Raw genomic sequence first — 20,796 nt, forward strand, 5'->3', positions numbered from 1 at the left:
TCCTGGGATTGAATCAGGGTCTTGTACATGCTACAAAGTGCTCCCTTGGGCTATTCCTCCATCTCTCCAGGACATATTTTTGAATGACAGTGAGTTATTGTCTTCATAAGAATAATCCTTTAGCCAGGTACTGGTGATATATGTCTTTAATCCCAGCACTCAGGAGCCTGGGGCAGGTGGATCTCTGTAAGTTCAGCCTGGTCTACAGAACAAATTCCACGACAGCCAAAGCTATCTAGAGAAATCCTGTCTTGAAAGACTAAAAACAAACAAAAAACAAAACAAAACAAAAAAAAAACAAAATAGGCTTTCTGATCTTTAGAGATAAAACTATAGGCTCCATTTATAAGGCAAATAATTTCTGTGGAGGAAAATCAGAAGACACCAATGCTAGATCTTTTGTGACCTAGCATCTAAAGAATCAGAGCAAGCGCTTGCCTAGGAAGCGCAAGGCCCTGGGTTCGGTCCCCAGCTCCGGGGAAAAAAAAAATTAAAAAAAAAAAAAAAAAAGAATCAGAGCAGAGGAGACATACTTTTTAACAGTATTCAGCTCTACTAACGAGAGTCCCAGATCCACCCATGATCCCATTATAACTCTCACCACAACCTCCTCAAGTAAGCCTTATGTCCCCATTTGACGGATGACAAAACTGAAGCTCTCGAGAGGCGTGCCGGCCACGGTCAGGTGGCTTAGTAATGTGCAACGTGTTCAGAGGCAGTATGACTCCATAGCAGAAACTCGGCCCCGCCAGTGAGGAGAGAAGGACGTGAATATCTAAGAGGCAGGCTGGCACTTGTAATCGGCGCCTAAGCCAGATCTATTAATTAGGAGACATAACTGGAAAGTGGCCTAGAATGGGTGTGTCAGCGAGGTTCTGTGGCAGGGCCTCTCTGGGAAGCTCAGTGACCATTTGACAATGACTAGAGCATCTGAGGAAGAGTAACGGTGGGGCATTCAGTAAACAGCTCTGACCATGTAGTGTGTGCTAGTTGCTAGGCCAGGTGGTAGAAATCCAGCAGAGAAGCTGCCAGCTGGGTGAGGGATGGGGAGGTGTGCTAAACACTGGTTGGACGCATCCCCCCCCCCCCCCCCCCCGTGCCTTGCATATTTTGGTCAGGCAAGGTCTCCTTCTTCCTCCTGTTGCCATACTCTCTGGACTCTTGCATCAGCCGTGCTAAGGCCACTGATTGGCCAAAGCTGTTTTGAGTCCTTAATCATATTGAAGTCCTGGAGAAGACGTGTCTAGATCAGATCTGAAAGGCTTTTGAGACTTCTTCAATTTCAGACCCTGTCAGACTATGAACCTAACGGGATTCTCATCTATTTTTTTTTTCAGAATTAATTTCATGGCATCAAAATCTTGGGCCGTTTTATTATAATGGCCTTGCAATGTAACCCTTCCAGGCACTAAGGTTTATCATTCCTTGTTTGTTTGTTTTTTTTCTTTGAATTTTTATTGTTTTTCAGCTCCAGTCTCCAACTGCAGAACACAGTTTCTGCCCAGGGAAATCTTGTATGGAAGAAGCTTCTCTCGGTTCGATTGGTTTGACAAATCCAAAGGAGATACTCCACACACCCACCAAAAGCTTACTCATACATTCACTTACTCATTAAGTAGGCATTGTGTGAGGTCCTGAACAAGGGTCAACTCTGACCTCGCCTCTTTGAGTTATCACAGACCCTCAAAAACAGAGTCCGCTACGATCCTAACAGCGACTCAAAGGTTTGTTTTTGTCTCTAGTCACCAAATTAAGCCCAGTCCTTTCCCAACCCTTAAATCTGTTTCTGTTTTCTAAAAAGCGAGGAAGTTTGGAAGGAGAGCTCTCTCCGGTCGATGTGCAGAGAGAACTAGTGTGTTTGTCCTGATAAACTCATTTCCCTCTACTGCACATTTTGAGTAGAAAACGTCAAGTTTGGAAAAGCTCGCCTTTATTAGTAAAATATGAAAGCTAATATATTCTGGGCGCTTTCGGGGCAATTAGCTGGACTTTTCTAGTTTGATCAGTTGAGCAAGCCCGCAGCGCCCCCTGCAGGTCAGATCTTGCTATAGTTCAGTCCCCGTGGACTGAAAAAAGGCTTCCAGAGCCGCTCCGAATGATTCTGTACAGACGACTGTCAGGCCCCATATCATGGCGTCGAGGTCTTACTAAGAAGACAGGCAATGGCTAAGTAAATATCGCGTGGCTGCTGAAGAGTCTAGCAAGAAGTAAGCTTTTGTAAAACTTCACAGCCTAAGTATTTCTCCCATAGCTTTGGCTTACCCTCCCATCCCAGAGGAAGAAAGCCTCTGCCCGAGACAGAAGGAATTCGCTAAAAACCCTCGGAAATCTGTCTGCGGCATGGAGACCAGATCTTAAGGTCCAACCAACCGATTACTTTAACAGGCTGATCCAGTGGCTTGATTTAAAAAAAATGTTTGCTGTGGTGTCCTTTTTCTCCTACTCCACTCCAACGGGCCCTACTACCTATCAAGATGGACAGAAGGGGGAAAGGGTGGATGCAGTCCTAGTTTTTTTAAACCGTGTGAAATCAGAACATCATTTCTCTCTGCCCCTGTTTCCTGCTATGCCAAAGAAGGCCTGTTGTGAGGGCGAAAGCTAACGCAGAAGAACTCTTCAACAGGGCAGCCGGGGTTGTTATTTATATTGCTGTTTTCCCCAAAGTCCCCTGGACAAAAACTGCATCACTTTTTTTTTTTTTTTTTTTTCTTTCCCGGTGCTCAGCAACAGGCTCTTCTTACGTAAATCGCGGCGGCCAATGAGCAGCAAGGTAGGCGGGGGTTTTATAATAAGCCAATAGGAGCCCTCAGCGGCGCTCCGGATAGGACCAGGCATGTTTCCAGGCTGACAAGAGTCTCCGAGGCTGTTGAGGGGACCCGAAAGGTCTTTAAAATCTTCTTGCTCCGCCTATCAACCGCGCTCTGATTGGTGTAGAACGTTGGTGTAAAACGTAGCGCCTGCCTCTCCTCCGCCCTCCCTGAGCAGGAAGGGAGCAGGTAGCTCAAGGCTTGCCTTCCCACCCCCCACCCTTTTTTGTTTTAATATGAGACTGGGTCTCCTGTACACCAGGCCCGGAACTCAAATTCGGAACTTAAATTCGTTATGTATGGAGAGGAATCATAACTTTATGATTCCCTTGCTACAGCTTCCCAAGTATCTGGGATTGCAAGTCTGTGTTGCCTTCCCTGGTGTTTTAAATCTCTACACACTTTTTAAAAAAAAAATCCATTTACATACTTAAGCGCTTCAATGTGTTACATTTTTAATATTAAAGAGACCCTTAAGCCGGGCATGATGACGGTTCTTCAAGGCCACACTGGGCTATGTAGTGATTTATTTCGATAACTCAGTAAGTGCCAGTATCAAAAAAAAAAAAAAAAAAAAAAAAAAAAAAAAGTGAATGAGAAACCTGTTGTTCAAAGACCAGATAGGAACAACTATTGAGTTTCCCACTTTAGGCCCCTGAGTAGCTGGCTTTGCAGACCTAGCTGTATGATCTTTGTAGTTTTTACTTCTTATTTGTACTGTCTTTGTCAGCTCTTACATAATGCAGGGTCTCTTGTAGCACAGGCTTTTTTCGGCCTTTTGTAGCCTAGAGGATGACCTTGACCCTCTGGTGATCAAGTCTCCACCTTCTGGAATGCTTAGATTATACACCTGTGCCATGACCATTCTGGGCTCTTCAACTTTTAATTCTTTTTTTTCCCAAGATTTATTTATTTGTATTTATATGAGTACACTGCAGCTGTCATCAGACAAACCAGAAGAGGGCATCAGATCCCATTACAGATGGTTCTAAGTTGCTGGGAATTGAACTCAGGACCTCTGCAAGAGTAGTCAGTGCCCTTAACTGCTGAGCCATCTCTCCAGCCCAACTTTTTATTCTTTACAGAAAATAAGTTGTTTATCTGTACATGCCTGTATATATATATATATATATATATATATATATATATATATATATATATATATATATATGTATGTGCACTACACATGCACAAGGTGCCTTCAGAGGCCTAGGCTACATGAGACCTTAACAAAAAAACATTTGAGAGATTTCACCAAAAATCCCCTAGGTATGATTTCTCTTGTGACACTGAGATCACCAGCCAGTAACCAGACTTGTCTTTTCCTGCTTTCAGGAATCCTGATGCACACAGACCGTTTAACTTATCCATATTATCTCTAGGAATCCAAGTCCAAAACCTTCCCATTCCTCAACATAGCTGAGCCCGGGGGCGCATGTCCAAAAATCCAGCTCCTGGGGAGACAGAGGCAGGCAGATCATAGGTCCAAAGGCTGGTTGGAGAGGTTAGTGAGACCCTGTTCCAAAATGAAAAGTAAAGGAGTGAGGTGGTCTGGAGAGATGGCTTAGCAGTTAAGAGCACCCAGACAATGTCTCACAGTCACTGGCAGCTGTAATTCCAGAGGATACAATGTCCTACTTCCTCCCACTTCTGCAAGTACTTATTGGCACACACCTTTGCTCAGGGTCAAGGTGTAAGGCAACGACAGGAGTTTCTCGTTCACTTTACCAACTTTTTTTCTCTCTCTCCTTTATGTAGTAAAGTAATCATTAACTTCTCCCTCCCACTTAAGAGACAAGGTCTACTTTTGGGGCAGCTGGCATTAAGAACATGGGCTCAAGTCTAGTGTGGTGGCTCGGGCCTTTAGTCCCCAGCACCCAGGAGGCAAAGATAGGTGGATCTTGGAGTTTGAGGCCAGCCTGGTCTACAGAGTGAGTTCCAGTATGGCCAGTGAAACATCGAGAAACTGTCCCAAAAAAACAAAAATAAATGAAACAAACAAGAAAAAGAAAGGAAAGGAAAGAAGAGGTTGGAGCAGTGGCTCAGAGGTTAAGAACACTGATTGTTCTTCCAGAGCTCCTGGAATTGAAGTTACAGTTGTAAGTCACCATGTGGGTACTGGGAACTGAATCCATGTCCTCGTAGGAGTAGTAAGTGTCTTAATCACTGAGCCAACTGTCTAGCCCTTGGATTAAAAAAAATAAATGTTTATGTGTATTAATGTTTTACCTTTATGTTCCTATATACACAACTTGTGATAGTTCTTGTATTCAGAACTTGTGGAAGCCAGAAGAGGGTGTCAATCCTCTGGGACTTACAACACATGATTGTTAGCTGCCCTATGGTGCTGTGAATCGATCCCAGGTCCTCTGGAAAAGCAACAAATGCTCTTAACTACTGGGCCATCTCTCCAGCTTCTTGTTTCTTTTAAAGATTTATTTTATATATGTGAGCACACTGTCACTGTCCTTAGACACACCAGAAGAGGGCGTCAGATCCCCTTGCAGATGGTTGTGAGCCACCATGTGGTTGCTGGGATTTGAACTCAGGACCTCTGGAAGACCAGTCACTGCTCCTAACCACTGAGCCATCTTCAGCCCCTCGTCTTTTTCAAGATAATGTCATGTAGCCCAAGTTGGCTTCAAACTGCCTATATACCTAGACTGACCTTTCTACCTTTCCCTTTTGAATGTTAAAATTACCAGCTGTACCCAATTTTTAAAATAAGAGCTAGATCTGGTAGTACATGCCTGGAAATTCCAGCATATTGGAGGGTGAGCTAGAAGAATCCTGAGTTCAAGACCAGCCTAGGCTATGTAGCCTTTATTATATATATATTGGGGGGGGGGTGTTTGTGTATTTTATTTTTTTTTAAAGAAAGTGAGAATGAAGTCAGACATGGTAGCACACACCTTTAACCCCACACTCAGGAGGCAGAGACAGGCAGATCTCTACAGCCTGGTCTGTAGAGTGAGGTTCAGTACAGTCAGGTCTACACAGAGAAAAACCAAAACAAACAAACAAACAAACAAAAAAACAAAGAAAAGTGAAAATAAACACCCTTTGTATGGTGACACAGGTCTACAATCCCAGCGCTGAGGAGGTGGGCTACACGATAAATTTGAGGCCAGCCTGGGCCTTATCTGAAAAAAAATAAACTCAATAACAAAGGGGGGCAGGGGAGCCTGGAGAGATGGCTGAGTGGTTAAGAGCATTGACTGCTTTTTCAAATAGGCCCCGAGTTCAAATCCCAGCAACCACATGGTGGCTCACAACCATCTGTAATGGATCTGATGCCCTCTTCTGGTGTGTCTGAGGACAGCGACAGTGTATTCATATTCATTAAATAAATAGACTTGGGGAGGGGAGGAAGAGAGGGAGGGGCGGGAAGACCAAAAGAGAGAGAAAAATATATATTCACTCTTGGGAGCAGAGGCAGGGTTGGTATAAATTTGAAGCAGACCGTCCGGATTTGCATACAAAACAACAAGAAAACAAAACAACGGGGGGGGGGGTGTGTGTAAGATATGTGTTCCCATGAGTTCTTTCGTTTGACTGCTCCCGTTATAGGTAGATCCCCGGGAGTAGGGTACAGGTGGCTCAGGCGTTCCGCTGCTGTCATTCTAATAAAGGGAGGAAAGAAAGGCTTTCGGGAGGACAGGAAGAAGGAAAGGACTGAGGATGGGGACACAGATTAAGCATGCGTGTGGTCAGGTTAGCCAGTGGAAGTGGTAGGCCCTAGCCTGCTACCCCACCGCAGTGTCGCTACCCTGCCACAGTGTTCCCTCCATTTGCACTGGGGGAACGGTTATCAATCTCCAGGAGCCCGTTTGCTTTTTCAGAGCAGGTTCTTTAGGGTTCCATTGAGCCGCACCCCTCTTTTCCACCCTTCCACCTTTTCCATCATCCTGTCCCTTTGAGCCCCAGATCTGGGTGCAGGGCCTCGCCTCTCCTCCAGCATCCCACACACACTGCTGTTGGAGCACTGCCCACATTTTTGTCTAATCCTTTTTAACCAGGTATCTTTCCCAGTAGGCCGTGGATTCCCTGTCGCTATTTTGTAGCTGGATCTCCAAGGGAACATTGTGTGCCCAGCAGATAGTAAATACCAAAAGTAACTTTGCTGGACCAAAGTTTAAAGAAAATAAAACTGATATGTACGGCGGCACAGCGCTAAGCAAGCCCACGGAAAGCTTTGGGTCCAGGCCCCAGGATTGCATAAAACCCAGTGTGCTAGAGGAACACACCCACGCACTCTCACGGTTGGGCTCGGTGGGAAGGGCATTTGCTGTGTAAGCTGGAGGACCTCACTTTAGATCGTAGCACCCACATAAAAATTGGGCGTGGCTGTGCGCCTGTTAACTGGAGCATGGCTGGGAGGAGGGAGGGGATGCGAAGATTGCTAAGATTGCTGGCTGTTTTTGAGAACTCTTTCCCTGGACACACATAAAGAAACACCTTCCTCCTCCTTATCAGCACTGATATCAACCAATGCGGGATTTCGCTATAAGTCCAGCTTGGGAAACCAATTCGTTTGTTAAGCTTGTTTAGAATAGGACTGGCCCAGGTTGGAGAGAAGGCTCAGGAGTTAAGAGCAGCTCTTCCAGAGGTCCTGAGTTCAATTCCCAGCAATCATATGGTGGCTCACAACCATCCGTAATGGGATCCAATGTGCTCTTCTAGTGTGTACAGCTACAGTCTACTCACATAAATAAAAATAAATAAATCTAAAAAAAAAAAAAAAAAAAGAGTATGACTGGCCCAAAGCACTCACACCACCAGAAAGCCTTACCTCAGCATGTATGACTTCCTTATAGCTGCACAGACTGCGTTCTGCCCTCCAGTTAACCTTCCACAGACTGTGTATATTCAAGCACCTCCCGAGAGTACCCGGCCTTGTACAGGCAGGGAGAATTATATACAGCTCACTAGAATCTTAGGTAAGGGTTTAATCACCCTGCCTAGGCCCCCCCTTCTATGCCGGAATGTCAAAAGTCATCTGGCTCATTTGTAAGTAGTCACAGCAGTTCTGGGGCAGACAGAGCCACGGATTCAACACTGGCAGCCACCCTGGCTGAAAAGCTTTGGGCTCCGGATTCTGTGAGACCCTGACTCAAGCAAGTAAAGTGGGAAGTATACTAGGACAGCACATCCAGCACATCCTGGTCCAGACTTCCTACATCTGGACTTCTGCTTGGGTGCTGAGTTCAAGGCCAACCTGGGATATAGGAGACCTGTCACAGAACAAAACAACAAAAAAATACTAGGGTTTTTTTCTTTTCTTTTTAACCTAGAATACCCAACAGAGCTTACAGAATGCAGGAATAACCCAGGGCTCTCTTTGTAAGAGTTGGGCAAAGAGACCAAAAAACCACAGATGCTACCCTTAAAGTAGAGTCTATCTCTTGGCGACGAGAGTAGAAACTGAATTTTTATCCTTGCTGGTGCCCTCAGCCCAGTGACTTAGACAGAGAGTAAACTGTTCAAACACAGACAGGCCAGTGACTCTCAACTGGCCATCTTAGGAAAAAAAACAAAACCAAACAGGGAGATTTTTTTAAAAAATACCAATGTCCAGGACTGAATTGTTTTTATTTATTTATTTTTTCTTTTCTTTTTTTCAGAGCTGGGGACCGAACCCAGGGCCTCAAGCGCTCTACCGCTGAGCTAAATCCCCAACCCATTATTTTTATTTTTTAAAGATTAATTTATTGGGGTTGGGGATTTAGCTCAGTGGTAGAGCTAGAGCGCTTGCCTAGCGAGCGCAAGGCCCTGGGTTCAGTCCCCAGCTCTGAAAAAAAGAAAAAAAAAGATTAATTTATTATATATAAGTACACAGTAGCTGACTTCAGACACACCAGAAGAGGGCATCAGATTTTATTACAGATGGTTGTGAGTCACCATGTGTTTCCCACAGACCCAAGACCATACCTCAATAAAATAAAAATCCAAACAGGGCTGGAGAGATGGCTCAGCAGTTAAGAGCACTGACTGCTCTTCCAGAGGTCCTGAGTTCAATTCCCAGCAACCACATGGGGGCTCACAACCATTTGTAATGAGATCTGATGCCCTCTTCTGGTGTGTCTGAAGACAATGCCAGTGAAGTCACATATATAGAATAAGTAAATTTAGAAAAAAACCAAGCCCTTTAAAATAAGAAGCATGGTCTTGACTGAGTCTTCTGAATTCTGAGGTGTTCACTACTACAGTCAGCTTTTTTTGTTTCTTCTTTGATTAAAAAAAAATTTAATAGCCAGATGTGGTGGTATAACCATTAATTCCCAGCACTCAGGAAGCAGAGGCAGGTGGAGATCTCTGAAGCTGAGGCCAGCCTGGTTTACAGAGCAAGTTCCAGGATAGAGAGTGCTGCACAGAGAAACCCTATGTTGAAACAACAAAATAAGTAATAAAACTGTATGTGTATGAGTGTTTGCCTGCATGTATGTATACTACATCCATGCTTGGTGCCCTTGTCCCTAGATAGGTATATGTATATGTATGTGTATGTGTATGTATAAGTGTCTGTGTGTATGTGTGTGTGCATGTGTATGTATATGTGTCTGTATGTGTATGTCTGTGTGTGTGTGCATGTGTATGTCTGTGTGTGTGCATGTGTGTGTGTCTGTATGTGTATGCATGTGTATGTATCTGTGTCTGTGTGTGTATGCATGTGTATGTATCTGTGTCTGTGTGTGTCTGTATATGTGTATGTATCTGTGTGTCTGTATGTGTATGTATATGTGTATGTGTCTGTATATGTGTATGTATATGTGTTTGTATGTATATGTATGTCTGTATATGTGTATGTATATGTGTGTGTGTGTACGTATGTGTGGTGTGTGTGTATACGTATGTTGTCTTTATAAGACTTACCTTGGTCGCGGTGTCTGTTCGCAACAGTAAAACCCTAAGACACTCGTTGAACCCAAAGCTTACGGATTGTGCTAGGCTGATGACTAGTTAGTTTCAGAAATCCTCCTGCCTCCACCTCCCTTTGCCCCCTCTGTTCTAGTTACAGGTCCTCATGGGTCTGCATTGGTTGCTTTATCGACGGGGCCATTTCTTCAGCCATAAATTTGGATGTAATTGGTCCCAAGATAATGATGATCTTCCTCTTCTTCCTCCCCTCCGCTCCCTACTTCCCATGCCAGGACTCAAACCCAGGAATTATTCAAGCGTTTGACCACTGGGGTAGACGTCTATCTTTTGAAATTTTGTTTTTAGACTCCCCCGCCCCCCTATTTACATGTGTAGCCTGAGTTGAAAACAACTTTTTGTTGTTTATTTATTTGTTTGTTTGTTTGTTTGTTTGAGACAGGATTTCTCAGTGTAACCTCAGCTGTCCTGGAACTCATTCTATATAGACCAGGCTGGCCTTGAACTGCACCCTAAGTGCTGGGATTAAAGGTGTCTACCACCCCAGCTCGGCTGAAAACAACTTTTGAGTTAACTGTTGCGGAAACCTCAGGGAGTTAGAATCAGGAGTTACACCGCGCTGGTTTGCACAGACATGCTGACGGGGTTCCTGTCACAGCCGACATTAGTGCCAACCCCAACCACAGCCTCGTCTACACTTACTGCCAAAGAGCCTTCGTCCATCATCGTCCTCAGAGGAGCAGAGGCACCACTTCTCACACGGCGTGGAAGAGGGAGCAATTGGGTATCAAAACCTGGAACCCTGGAACTACGCGTAGCTAAGGGCTTTGAGAGCACTATCGGAGAAGGAGACAACTTCCTGCTCAGGAGAAACTTCATCAGGAGACCTGCGGAGAAGTTACCTCACAACCTGTGTCAGGAACCTTGGCAGTAAAATTAAACCAGGGCTAGGGTACTTAGCCCAGTGTACAGTGTACGATCCTTCATTTGATTTACAGGACTGTCAAGTTTAAAAAAGTATGCATAATTAATGAAAATAATCTGCCAAAAATAACTTCAGATGTAATAAGCGATTAACTGTAACATGCTCTGTAACAGATAAATTTGTGCAAGCTGTAAATAATCTACTTTGTAAAACTCTATAGGACTAGTTTTTGTTTTTGTTTTTCAGAGCTGGGGACCGAACCCAGGGCCTTGTGCTTGCTAGGCAAGCGCTCTACCACTGAGCTAAATCCCCAACCCCTAGTTTTTGTTTTTTAAAGATTTATTCATTTATTATATGTATACTGTAGCTGTCTTCAGATACACCAGAAGAGGGCATCGGATCTCTTTACAGATGGTTGTGAGCCACCATGTGGTTGCTGGGAATTGAACTCAGGACCTCTGGAAGAGCAGTCAGTGTTCTTAACCGCTGAGCCATCTCTCCAGCCTGCCCTGCTTTTTTTTTTCCCCCGGAGCTGGGGACCGAACCCAGGGCCTTGCGCTTGCTAGGCAAATGCTCTACCACTGAGCTAAATCCCCAACCCCCTAGTTTTTTTTTTTTTTTTTAAAAGAAAGAAAGAAAAAGAAAATGAAAAAAGGATAAAAAACAAACAAACAAACAAAAATGGGCTGGTAAGATGCTCAGTAGATAAAGATGCCTGCCACCAAACCTGGCAAGGACCTGAGCTCGGTCCCCAGAAATCACATGGTCAAGAGTGGAATACTCTTGCAAGTTGTCCTCTGATCTCTGTGGCACAAACATACTCACCACACCATACCTTCCCCATACCTAAAATAACTTTAAAAGACACACACACACACACACACACACACACACACACACACACACACACACGACACACGACAGGGTCAGTGACAGGTCTCAGTTCGTACAGGTGCTTGCTGCCAATCTGACAACCTGAGTTCAATTCCCAGGACCCACACCATCTCTTCATAATTGTCCAGTGACCCCCACCCCATACAAGCTGTGGTACCTACACACATACACAAAAGAAAAATACAATTTAAGAAAGCTGTACTAAAACAAAGCCACAGTTTGTTAAGTCAGAACGAAAACAAACCCCAGAGAGTGCCCAGTGAGGGACATGCTGGTTGGAAGCTGTTTAGACAGGTCTGCTCTTGCAGCTCACAGAGCTATTTATGCTTCCTGCTCAGTCCGCTTCGTTCATGTCTAGAGATTCTGTGAAATACTGATCACCATTCTCCTAATAAAATACTGATTCTTCCCCTGAAGCCAGCCAGAACGGGTACCTCTTCCGTGTAAACCCACACACAAGTCATGGAGTATCCACTGTAGTGTTACTTGAAATGTATTTTGTGGGATGTTATGGGCCAGAAGTGATGGCCTTTGCCGATAGCCCCGGTACTCAGGAGGCTGGGGCAGGAATTCCAGGATTCCAGGCTGGCCTAGGGGCCAGGCAGCACAGTGGGTTCCAGGCTAGCTTGGGTTACAGAGCAAATTCCAGATCAGCCTGGGCTGCATAGAGACCCTGCCTCAAAATAAGAACTGCAGCCAAAGTGGAGACAGATCTGAGCTCTTAGCACTCGGGACGTTTAGGCTGGGGCTACATAGTGAGTTCTAGACCAGCCTGAGCTACAAAGACCTTGTGTTTAAAAGCTAAATGAGGGTTTACAAAGTGGATATATATATATATATATATATATGTATGTATGTATATATGTATATATATATGTATATATGTGTATATATATATGTATATATGTATATATATGTATATATATATATATATATATTTATTTATAATTCCCCGCCCCCACTACATGGAAGCAGTGGCAGGCAAATCCCTGAGTTTGGGCCAACATGGTCTACGGTCTACATAGCAAGTTCCAAGCCAACCAGGGCTACATAGTGAAGCCTCCTTTCCAAACAAACAAGACAGGCATAGTGGCACAGTCCTTTAATCCAGCACCTACGAAGCAGGTTGATCTCTGTAAATTCAAGGCCAAGACTAATCTGGTAAACATTGTAAGTTTTGGGCCAGCTCAGACTCTGTTTCAAAACAACAAAGAAAACAAAATGGGCTGGAGACACAGCTCAGCGGTTTTAAGAGCACTGGTTGTTCTTTCCTGAGGACTGGGATTCAATACCCAGCATCTACATGGTGGCTCACAACTACATATTCTTCTGCCTTCCTTGGACACCAGGCATGCACATAGTGTCCAGACATACACGCAGGCAAAACATTCCATACATATAACATTTAAAAAACACCAAAGCCAGGTGGTGGTGGGACTTACCTCTCAGGACTCTAGGACAAAGGGGCAGATGGATCTGAGTTCAAGGCCAACCTGGTCTTCAGAGAGAAAGTTCCAAGACAGCCAGGGCTACACAGGGAAGCCCCGTCTTGAAAAAAACAAAACCAACCAACCAACACCCCAAACCCAAACAGTCCACACCCACACATAGGCACTCACCAGACTCCCAAGGTCTAGGGCTGTAGATGGAGTCCTTTCACAAAACACAGGATAAACCTCTAGCACGTAACAAAACCAAGTGTGGTGACTGATGCTTGTCACCCCAGCTCTTGAGTGATGGGGGATGGGGTGAAAGAAGATCAGGAGTTCAAGGTCACCTTGAGCTACAGAACCCCCACCCCAAAACAAAGCATTAAGAAAATCGAAAAGGGGGGTTGGGGATTTAGCTCAGCGGTAGAGCGCTTGCCTAGCAAGCGTAAGGCCCTGGGTTCGGTCCCCAGCTCCGAAAAAAAGAACCAAAAAAAAAAAGAAAATCGAAAAGGGCTGGAGAAATGACTCATTGGTTGAGAGCACTGGTTGTTCAATTCCAGCACCCACATGGTAGCTCATAGCTGTCTGTAACCCCAGTTCCAGGGGATCTGGCACCCACACACAGACATACATGCAGGCAAAACACCAAGGCACATAAAAAAAACAAAACAAACAAACAAAAAAACCTAAAGCAAGAAAACAAACAGTATATCCACCTTCTTCCCAGCTGAGCAGTTTGCTCATAGCCTGGAAATTTGCAACTCAACTATTTTACATCTTTTATTTAATACCTGTATCTCACTCAATGTGGTGACTCACACACCTTTAATCCCAGCACTCGGAGGCAGAGGCAGGTGGATCTCTGTGAGTTCCAGACTAGCCAGCCTTACATAGTAAGCCTCAGAAAAACCCAAACAGGACTTCCTTCCTTTCAGTCAGCTGTGGTAAAAATGCTGAGTCATCCTTACACTGTATGAATACTCCTGCAGTCAGGAGGCTCTGGTTTCCTCAATTCCAAACCAAGGTTAAAACAAAGGTCTGACCCAAGATCTATGTACGAAGGGAAGGGTCTATAGGTTACATTGTATTATTCCTGGCAACTTTTTCAATACCTAGGGCTGGGATTATACCCAGGCCCTCATGCACATCTAAGCCACTGCTTTAGTACTGAGTTACAGTGCATCGGGTGGTCTTTCTTTGAGACATGGTCTCAGGAAGGCCAGACTGTATCTCTGTATCTTTTATCCCCCTGGAACTTACTCTGCAGACCAGGCTGGCCAGGAACTCATGGAAATCTGCCTGCCTCTGCTTCCTGAATGTTAGGATCAAAGGCGTGTGCCACCACTGCCTGACTCATGTATCCCCCCCCCCCCCCCCCCCCCGAGCTGAGGACCGAACCCAGGGCCTTGGGCTTGCTAGGCAAGCGCTCTACCACTGAGCTAAATCCCCAACCCCATGTATCTTTTAAAAAAAGAATTTGTTGGGGCTGGAGAGACGGCTCAGTGGTTAAGAGCACTGACTGTTCTTCTGGAGGTCCTAAGTTCAAATCCCAGCAACCACATGGTGGCTCACAACCATCTGTAATGGGATCTGATGCCCTCTTCTGGTGTGTCTGAAGACAGCTACAGTATACTTATACAGAATAAATCTTAAAAAAAAAAAAAAGAATCTGTTTTAAAGTGAAAAATATTTGAAAAAATGTGTTATGGGTGTCTTGCCTGCCTGTGTGTCTGTGCACATGTTTAGTGCCTGTGGATAGAAGAGGGAGTCTGATCCCTGGGACTGGAGTTACGGAGGGTTGTGAGCAGCTATGTGGGTGCTGGGAATTGAATCCAGGACCTCTGGAAGCAGTCAGGGCTTCTTAACCACTGTGAAGATTCTTTAGCCAAACACCACTCTACCTGGCTTATGCAGTGACGGGAATTGAACCCACAGCTCCGTGCTAGACAAGTACTCTTATCAGTGAAGCTACATTCCAAACTCTGTATGGTTTCTAATCGTAGTTGTCTCAAGCTTAGAGCAATAGCTGGTTCACATGGGGAAGCTTTCCAGGAAGACAGTGCTATTATTTCTGGTTTCTGGAGTGGTAGCTTTGGAAACCATCTGTTTGGAATCTCTCTGTTCTCCAGACCACAGCTACGCTTTACCCATCTGACGGTTCAGATGTTCTTAGGTGACTCCTGTGAAAGGGTCGTTCCTTCTACTCACTCACAGCACACATGGGGGTCTCAACCCAAAGGTTGAGAACTGCTGCTCTAGACAGTAGAAGGCATCAAGAAAGTATCCTGGTGATAATTTATTATCTGTTAGTAGCACACAGGTCAAACATCAATCATTCAAAACAATCTCTATAGAAGTGGGGAATGATACTGGCCACTCTGTGAGAGACTGACTGTGTGCACTCAATGCTCACTATTCTTTAGGTATTTAATCTTCTTCTTATGCCGTTCGATCTGTTTTTGCAGACGCTCTATCTCCTTCGAATGGTGGTCAATCTCATCTTCATGGTGCTTCTTCAAGGCAGCCAGCTGCTCTCTAGTCTTCTCTCTAGAAAGACACAGTGCCTGAGGGTTTAACCCCATTCTTTCATCCCAAAGAGATCTTTATTTTACTTCTATTACATTGACTTGTGTGTGTGCACGGGATGGAGGGGAGGGGTGCAGCTTATGGGAGTCCGCTCTCTTCTTCTATAAAGTGAGTCCCAGGCATCAAAACTCAGGTTCATAATCTTGGTCACAGAGCACCTTTAGCCTCTGGGTCATTTCACAGCCTCTCGAGGAGATCCTTAATCATAACCAATGATCTCCAAGGCAGGCCAAGTTAGTGGCTCACTACTGGAATCCCGGCATCTTTTTTTTTTTTTCGGAGCTAGGCAAGTGCTCTACCGCTGAGCTAAATCCCCAACCCCCTCCCCCTTTTTTTTAAAGATTTATTTATTTTGTGTATACACATGTATACACTGTAGCTGTCTTTAGACACATCAGAAGAGGGCACTGGACCCCATTTCACATGGTTGTGAGCCATCTGATGGGAACTGAACTCAGAACCTCTGAAAGAGCAGCCAGTGCTCTTAACCTCTGAGCCATCTCTCCAACCCGAATCGCAGCATCTCGAGGGATGACACAGAAGGGGTTACCGCAGGTCTGAAGGCAGCCTGAGATCCAATACAGCTTTAACTATAGAGTGAGAGTGTCTCAGAAGCCAGAAACCAGGGGCTGCAGAGATGACTCAGAGGTTAAGAGCACTGGCTGCTCTTGTGGAAGACTCAAGGTTTAGTTCCCAGCATCCACATGATGGCCTACAACCATCTGTAACTGTACTTCTAGGAGATCCAACTGCTGTCTTTGGATAAGTTCCGAATTTAAGCTTCCTGAGGTGGGAGGGAATATGGCTCAGTGTTTAAGAGCACTTGCTTTCCTAGAGGCTCAGGTTCCATTTCTAGAACCCACACAGCAGCTCCCAACCACAAGTAACTTCTGTACTAGGGTTCTAACCTCCACAGGTTCCAGGTACTCATGAGGTATACATACATACATATACGCAGGCAACACACACAGGCATATATAAATAAAATCAGAGTGGAGACATGGCTCTGAGATTAAGATAACGTATTTCTCTTCTAGAAGAATCTAAATTCAATTCCCAGCACCGACGTCAGGCAGCTCACAACTATCTGTAACTGCAACCTCAGGGATCTACTGCCTCTGGCACACGCTCAGCGCAGGCATGGATGCACACACACAAAAGCGTGCACGCACACACGCACAGGCATGTTTAAATAAACAGCTCTACCACTGAGCTAAATCCCCAACCCCAAAACCAGAAACAAACCAAATGCCTGTCACGTAGTTGCTGGGATTTGAATTCAGGACCTCTGGAAGAACAGTTAGTGCTCTTAACCACTGAGCCATCTCTCTAGCCCCTGAGTTATCTTTAACTACCTTCTGTCCACCGGAGAGGCATGTTGCTAGTAGACACTGAGGGCACTGGCAATAGATCCTGGTTCCTCTGGAAGAGCAGTCAGTGCTCTTTTTTTTTAGGATAAAATTGTTTTTTTTTTCCATTTTTATTAAATTGGGTATTTTTTTTTTTTTCGGAGCTGGGGACGGAACCCAGGGCCTTGTGCTTGCTAGGCAAATGCTCTACCACTGAGCTAAATCCCCAACCCAAATTGGGTATTTCTTATTTACATTTCAAATGTTATTCCCTTTCCCAGTTTCCTGTCCATCAGTCCCCTAATCCCTCCCCCCATTTCTTTTTTTTTTTTTTCTTTTTTTCGGAGCTGGGGACAGAACCCAGGGCTTTGCACTTCCTAGGCAAGCACTCTACCACTGAGCTAAATCCCCAACCCCCTCCCCCCATTTCTATATGGGTGTTCCCCTCCCCATCCACCCCCCACTACTGCTCCCCCACATTCCCCTACACTGGGAGGTCCAACCTTGGCAGGACCAAGGGCTTCCCCTTCCACTGGTGTCCCAACATGGCTATTCACTGCTACCTTTGCAGTTGGTGCCCAGGGTCAGTCCATGTACAGTCTTTGGGTAGTGGTTTAGTCCCTGGAAGCAGTCAGTGCTCTTATCCCGAGCCATCTCTCCAACCTATGCTCTAGCAGAAGACCTCAGGTTGGTTCCCAGCACCCATTTCAAGAGCTCAGAACTTCATGTATCTCTAATTCCAAGGGGACCTAATCTCTAACTCCCAAAGGCACCTGTGCTCAGGCACACATCCTAGTCACAGGATTAAAAATAAATCTTTACAAGAAAGAAAACCCAATCACAACTCAACAAAACAACACATAGGTAAAGGACATAGGTCCCAAGCAGGGAGTGGTGGCATACGTTTATAATCTGACACTTGCAAAGCTGAGGCAAGAGAACTGCCATCTTGAGAATTGTTTTTGGTACTGAGATTTGAACCCCAGGTCTCTGTTTAAGCTCTTATACCATAAATAAGCAACAACCCCCGTGGGCTTAGGAAGGAGACCAAAGGAGAAACGGAAGCAAGATTAGTTTCTGGCGGTCGTCCAGTGGACAGAAGTTAGTTAAGATAACTTGGGGCCGGGAAAAGGTTGTAGATAGGCCTAGTCCACTCCCTGTTTCTAAGCAGTGGCGAGAAATGTACAGCTCAGGGCCTGAGTAGTGCAAAAGTCTGAGTAATGGGGAAAGTCTAACCTTGAGCAGGTACTATCTAGTTTATGAGAACTGGAGACACATGGAGGATCTAGAAATGGCTGACAGGATCTGAGGCCTCAGGGAATGGACACAGGCTCACAAAACTAAAGCGAGGACAGGGCAGTTGGGAAGAAAAGATGAGGGTGACAGGTGAGACCGGCTCAGAGGGTCTGCATGTTCTGGATGTAAACCCTGCTCATAGCACCTGGGGAAGTCTCAACCAGGGGTGCAGAGGGGGTTACTGTGGGAGGGGAAGATGACAGCAAATACTAAATTAGGAGCCGAGCCTTGGGCTGAGTCCTGCAGAACCCGCGTAAAAGGCTTAGGGCTGGGTGGGAGGCCAGCAGTGTGATGTTAGCTGTCTTGATTACGTGGAGACCGGAAGGCTTCACCGGCCTTGGAATTCAGCCAGAAGATGGGCGCCCCAGGGGACCAGGTAAAGATGGGTGGAGCGACAGAGAGCGTAGAAAGGACAGGGAGGGCGATTGGGGGCTGGACTTGGGACCAGGTGGGCCTCACCGGAAGTACCGATCCTCTTCAGCCTTCTCTCGTTTCCCGAAGGCCCCACCAGCTTCTCGGATGGAGCCAGCGCCCGAATCCATGCTCTCCGACTGCAGAGAGAGTCGTGGACATTAAAAAAAAGGCACAACAAGGAAGAGGACCCGCACCCCGCGATGGGCGGTAGGTCGTGCCGCCACCTACCGAGTCCGAGCCGAAGCCTCGGGTTTGCAGGACCCTCATACCCCAGACACCGAGCCGAGCCCGAACCGCCAACGCCGAGCCTGCCATTATCTTCGGCGTTGCTCAGCTCGCGTTGCGGGCGTGGTTGCTTCTCTCCTAGCGCGCTAACTGCGAGGGCGGCTGGAACCGCCAATCTAGACGGCGGGGAGGCGGGACGAGCAGGGAAACAGCGAATCAGAAGGGAGGCGGGGCTTATGCTAATCCGTAGCGATTGTTGAGAGTCTGGTTTATGCATTAGGAAACAGCTAATAAACAGGGCTCTGACTCATCCCAACCCGTGAGATTTTTGGTCTCGTTCAAATGAGGCATTTTGTTCATTTCCACCGCACAATTTTTGTCTTAAGGTCGATTTTATTAAAAATGTACGTGGTGGCAATCCCTATGGAACATTATTGGGGAAATAAAGGTTTGTGGTAGTTGTGCTTAGGATGCCGACAGTCTGGTTATCGACCTCCAACATACCTCTATACATATGAAATCGTAGTCATCTCTTGAGGTGTTCTTGTTCTTTGGTTATATTGCCACTGCAGTCTATCCTCTCACCTTAAATGTCACTTTCTCAGAGAAACCCTTCTTTGACCTTCCTAGTCATCCTGTCGTCAGCAATTTTTTTATCCTGCTTCTGAAGTCATCCTGCGTGTGAAGCCATCCGAGCCTTAGTAGGTCGTGAATTAGTATTTTTGAGCTGTATTAATATGTCAGTGAATGGACCTAATAACTTGGTGACAGGGTACAGTGACACTGGAAACATCAAGGGAACTGGTGGTACAAACCTGTAATCCCAGAGCTCCTGAAGCACAGGCTGAGAGGAAGAGCAGACCTGTTTAATCAAGCCGATTTAACAAAGGGAATTCTGGGCCAGCCAGGACTTCATAGTAAGTTCCTGTTTTAAGAAACAAACACCCCCAACACCGGACAAACACCCCCAACACCGGACAAACACACAGAATTAGTGCTGGGCCCCAGTGGTGGAAGGAGAGAACTGACTCCCAAAATACCATATGCACTGTGGTCCTGTGCCCCACCAATAAATAAGTCTAATTTTAAAATTTTTAAAATTAAATAACAAACTCCAAGCACAAATACTTGTACATCTTCCATCCCACTTTGTCCCTCCCTCCCTAGATGAGATCTGTTGTAACTCAGGATGGCCTTAAATTCCCAGTGAAGAGAACTGTGATTCCTCATCTTTCTCTCTCTACCTCCCAAGTGTTGGGGTTACAGGCTTGTGCCCAGCTTCACAATACTATTTCACAATGGTCCAAAGGTGAGACTACCCCAAATGTTGAACTCCTGAAGAGATCGACAAATCATCGCATAGACATACTTTTGTGGATTTTGATGCCACCATAAAATGCAGTAAAATTTTTTTTGTTTTTGTTTTTGTTTTTTTTTGTTTTTTTGAGATAGGTTTTTCTTCACAGGCCTGGCTGTCCTGGAACTTACTCTGTAGACCAGGCTGGCCCCAAACTCAGGAGATCTGCCTGCCTCTGCCTCTTGAGCACTCGGGTAGGCTCCACTGGTATAAACTAAAAAAAATGCTACATGGTGGTTATCCACACCAATCCCAGCACTCACGGGAGGTAGGTGGATCTCTGTGAGTTTGAGGTCAACCTGGTTTACCGAGAGAACTCCAGGACAACCAAGGCTACATAGAGAAATTCTGTGTCAAAAAACAAAAAACTGCTCCATGAAAAACTAAATACAAAAAGAATTGTCTAAGTAGATTCCATCCATGGGAAATGTTCAGAATAATAGGTATAATGGGGAATGGGGAAATCCATATATACTGATTTTTTAGGACAGGGTAAATCCATATATGCTGATTTTTCAGGACAGGGTTTCTTGGTGCAGCCCTGGCTCTTCTGGAAATAAAAAAAAAATTATTTTTTAAAGTAAAATACGTGTGGCCTGACATATCGGTGAATGCATCCTAGAACTCTGGAGGTAGA

The 20,796-nt window shown here is 45.4% G+C and overlaps 1 protein-coding gene and 1 long non-coding RNA gene across 2 annotated transcripts; one reads left to right on the forward strand and one right to left on the reverse strand.

Annotated features, from left to right (window-relative positions):
- The first annotated feature begins 2,082 nt into the window (after nt 1-2,082).
- Nucleotides 2,083-10,825, forward strand: LOC148006082 (uncharacterized). Its single transcript, XR_015621192.1, has 3 exons — nt 2,083-2,207; nt 2,725-2,770; nt 10,126-10,825. It is a non-coding gene; the product is annotated as an uncharacterized LOC148006082 (long non-coding RNA).
- A 4,391-nt stretch (nt 10,826-15,216) lies between these two features.
- Atp5if1 (ATP synthase inhibitory factor subunit 1) lies at nt 15,217-18,932 on the reverse strand. The gene is made up of 3 exons (NM_012915.3): nt 18,806-18,932; nt 18,623-18,714; nt 15,217-15,479 (listed from the first exon to the last, which is right to left on the reverse strand). Exons 1-3 carry the CDS (start codon nt 18,890-18,892, stop codon nt 15,335-15,337), a joined length of 324 nt encoding a protein of 107 aa, NP_037047.2. The 5' UTR covers nt 18,893-18,932; the 3' UTR covers nt 15,217-15,334.
- Nucleotides 18,933-20,796: the final 1,864 nt, after the last annotated feature.

Source organism: Rattus norvegicus, chromosome 5, assembly GCF_021556685.1.
Source record: "Rattus norvegicus strain SHRSP/BbbUtx chromosome 5, alternate assembly SHRSP_T2T, whole genome shotgun sequence".
NCBI lineage: Eukaryota > Metazoa > Chordata > Mammalia > Rodentia > Muridae > Rattus > Rattus norvegicus.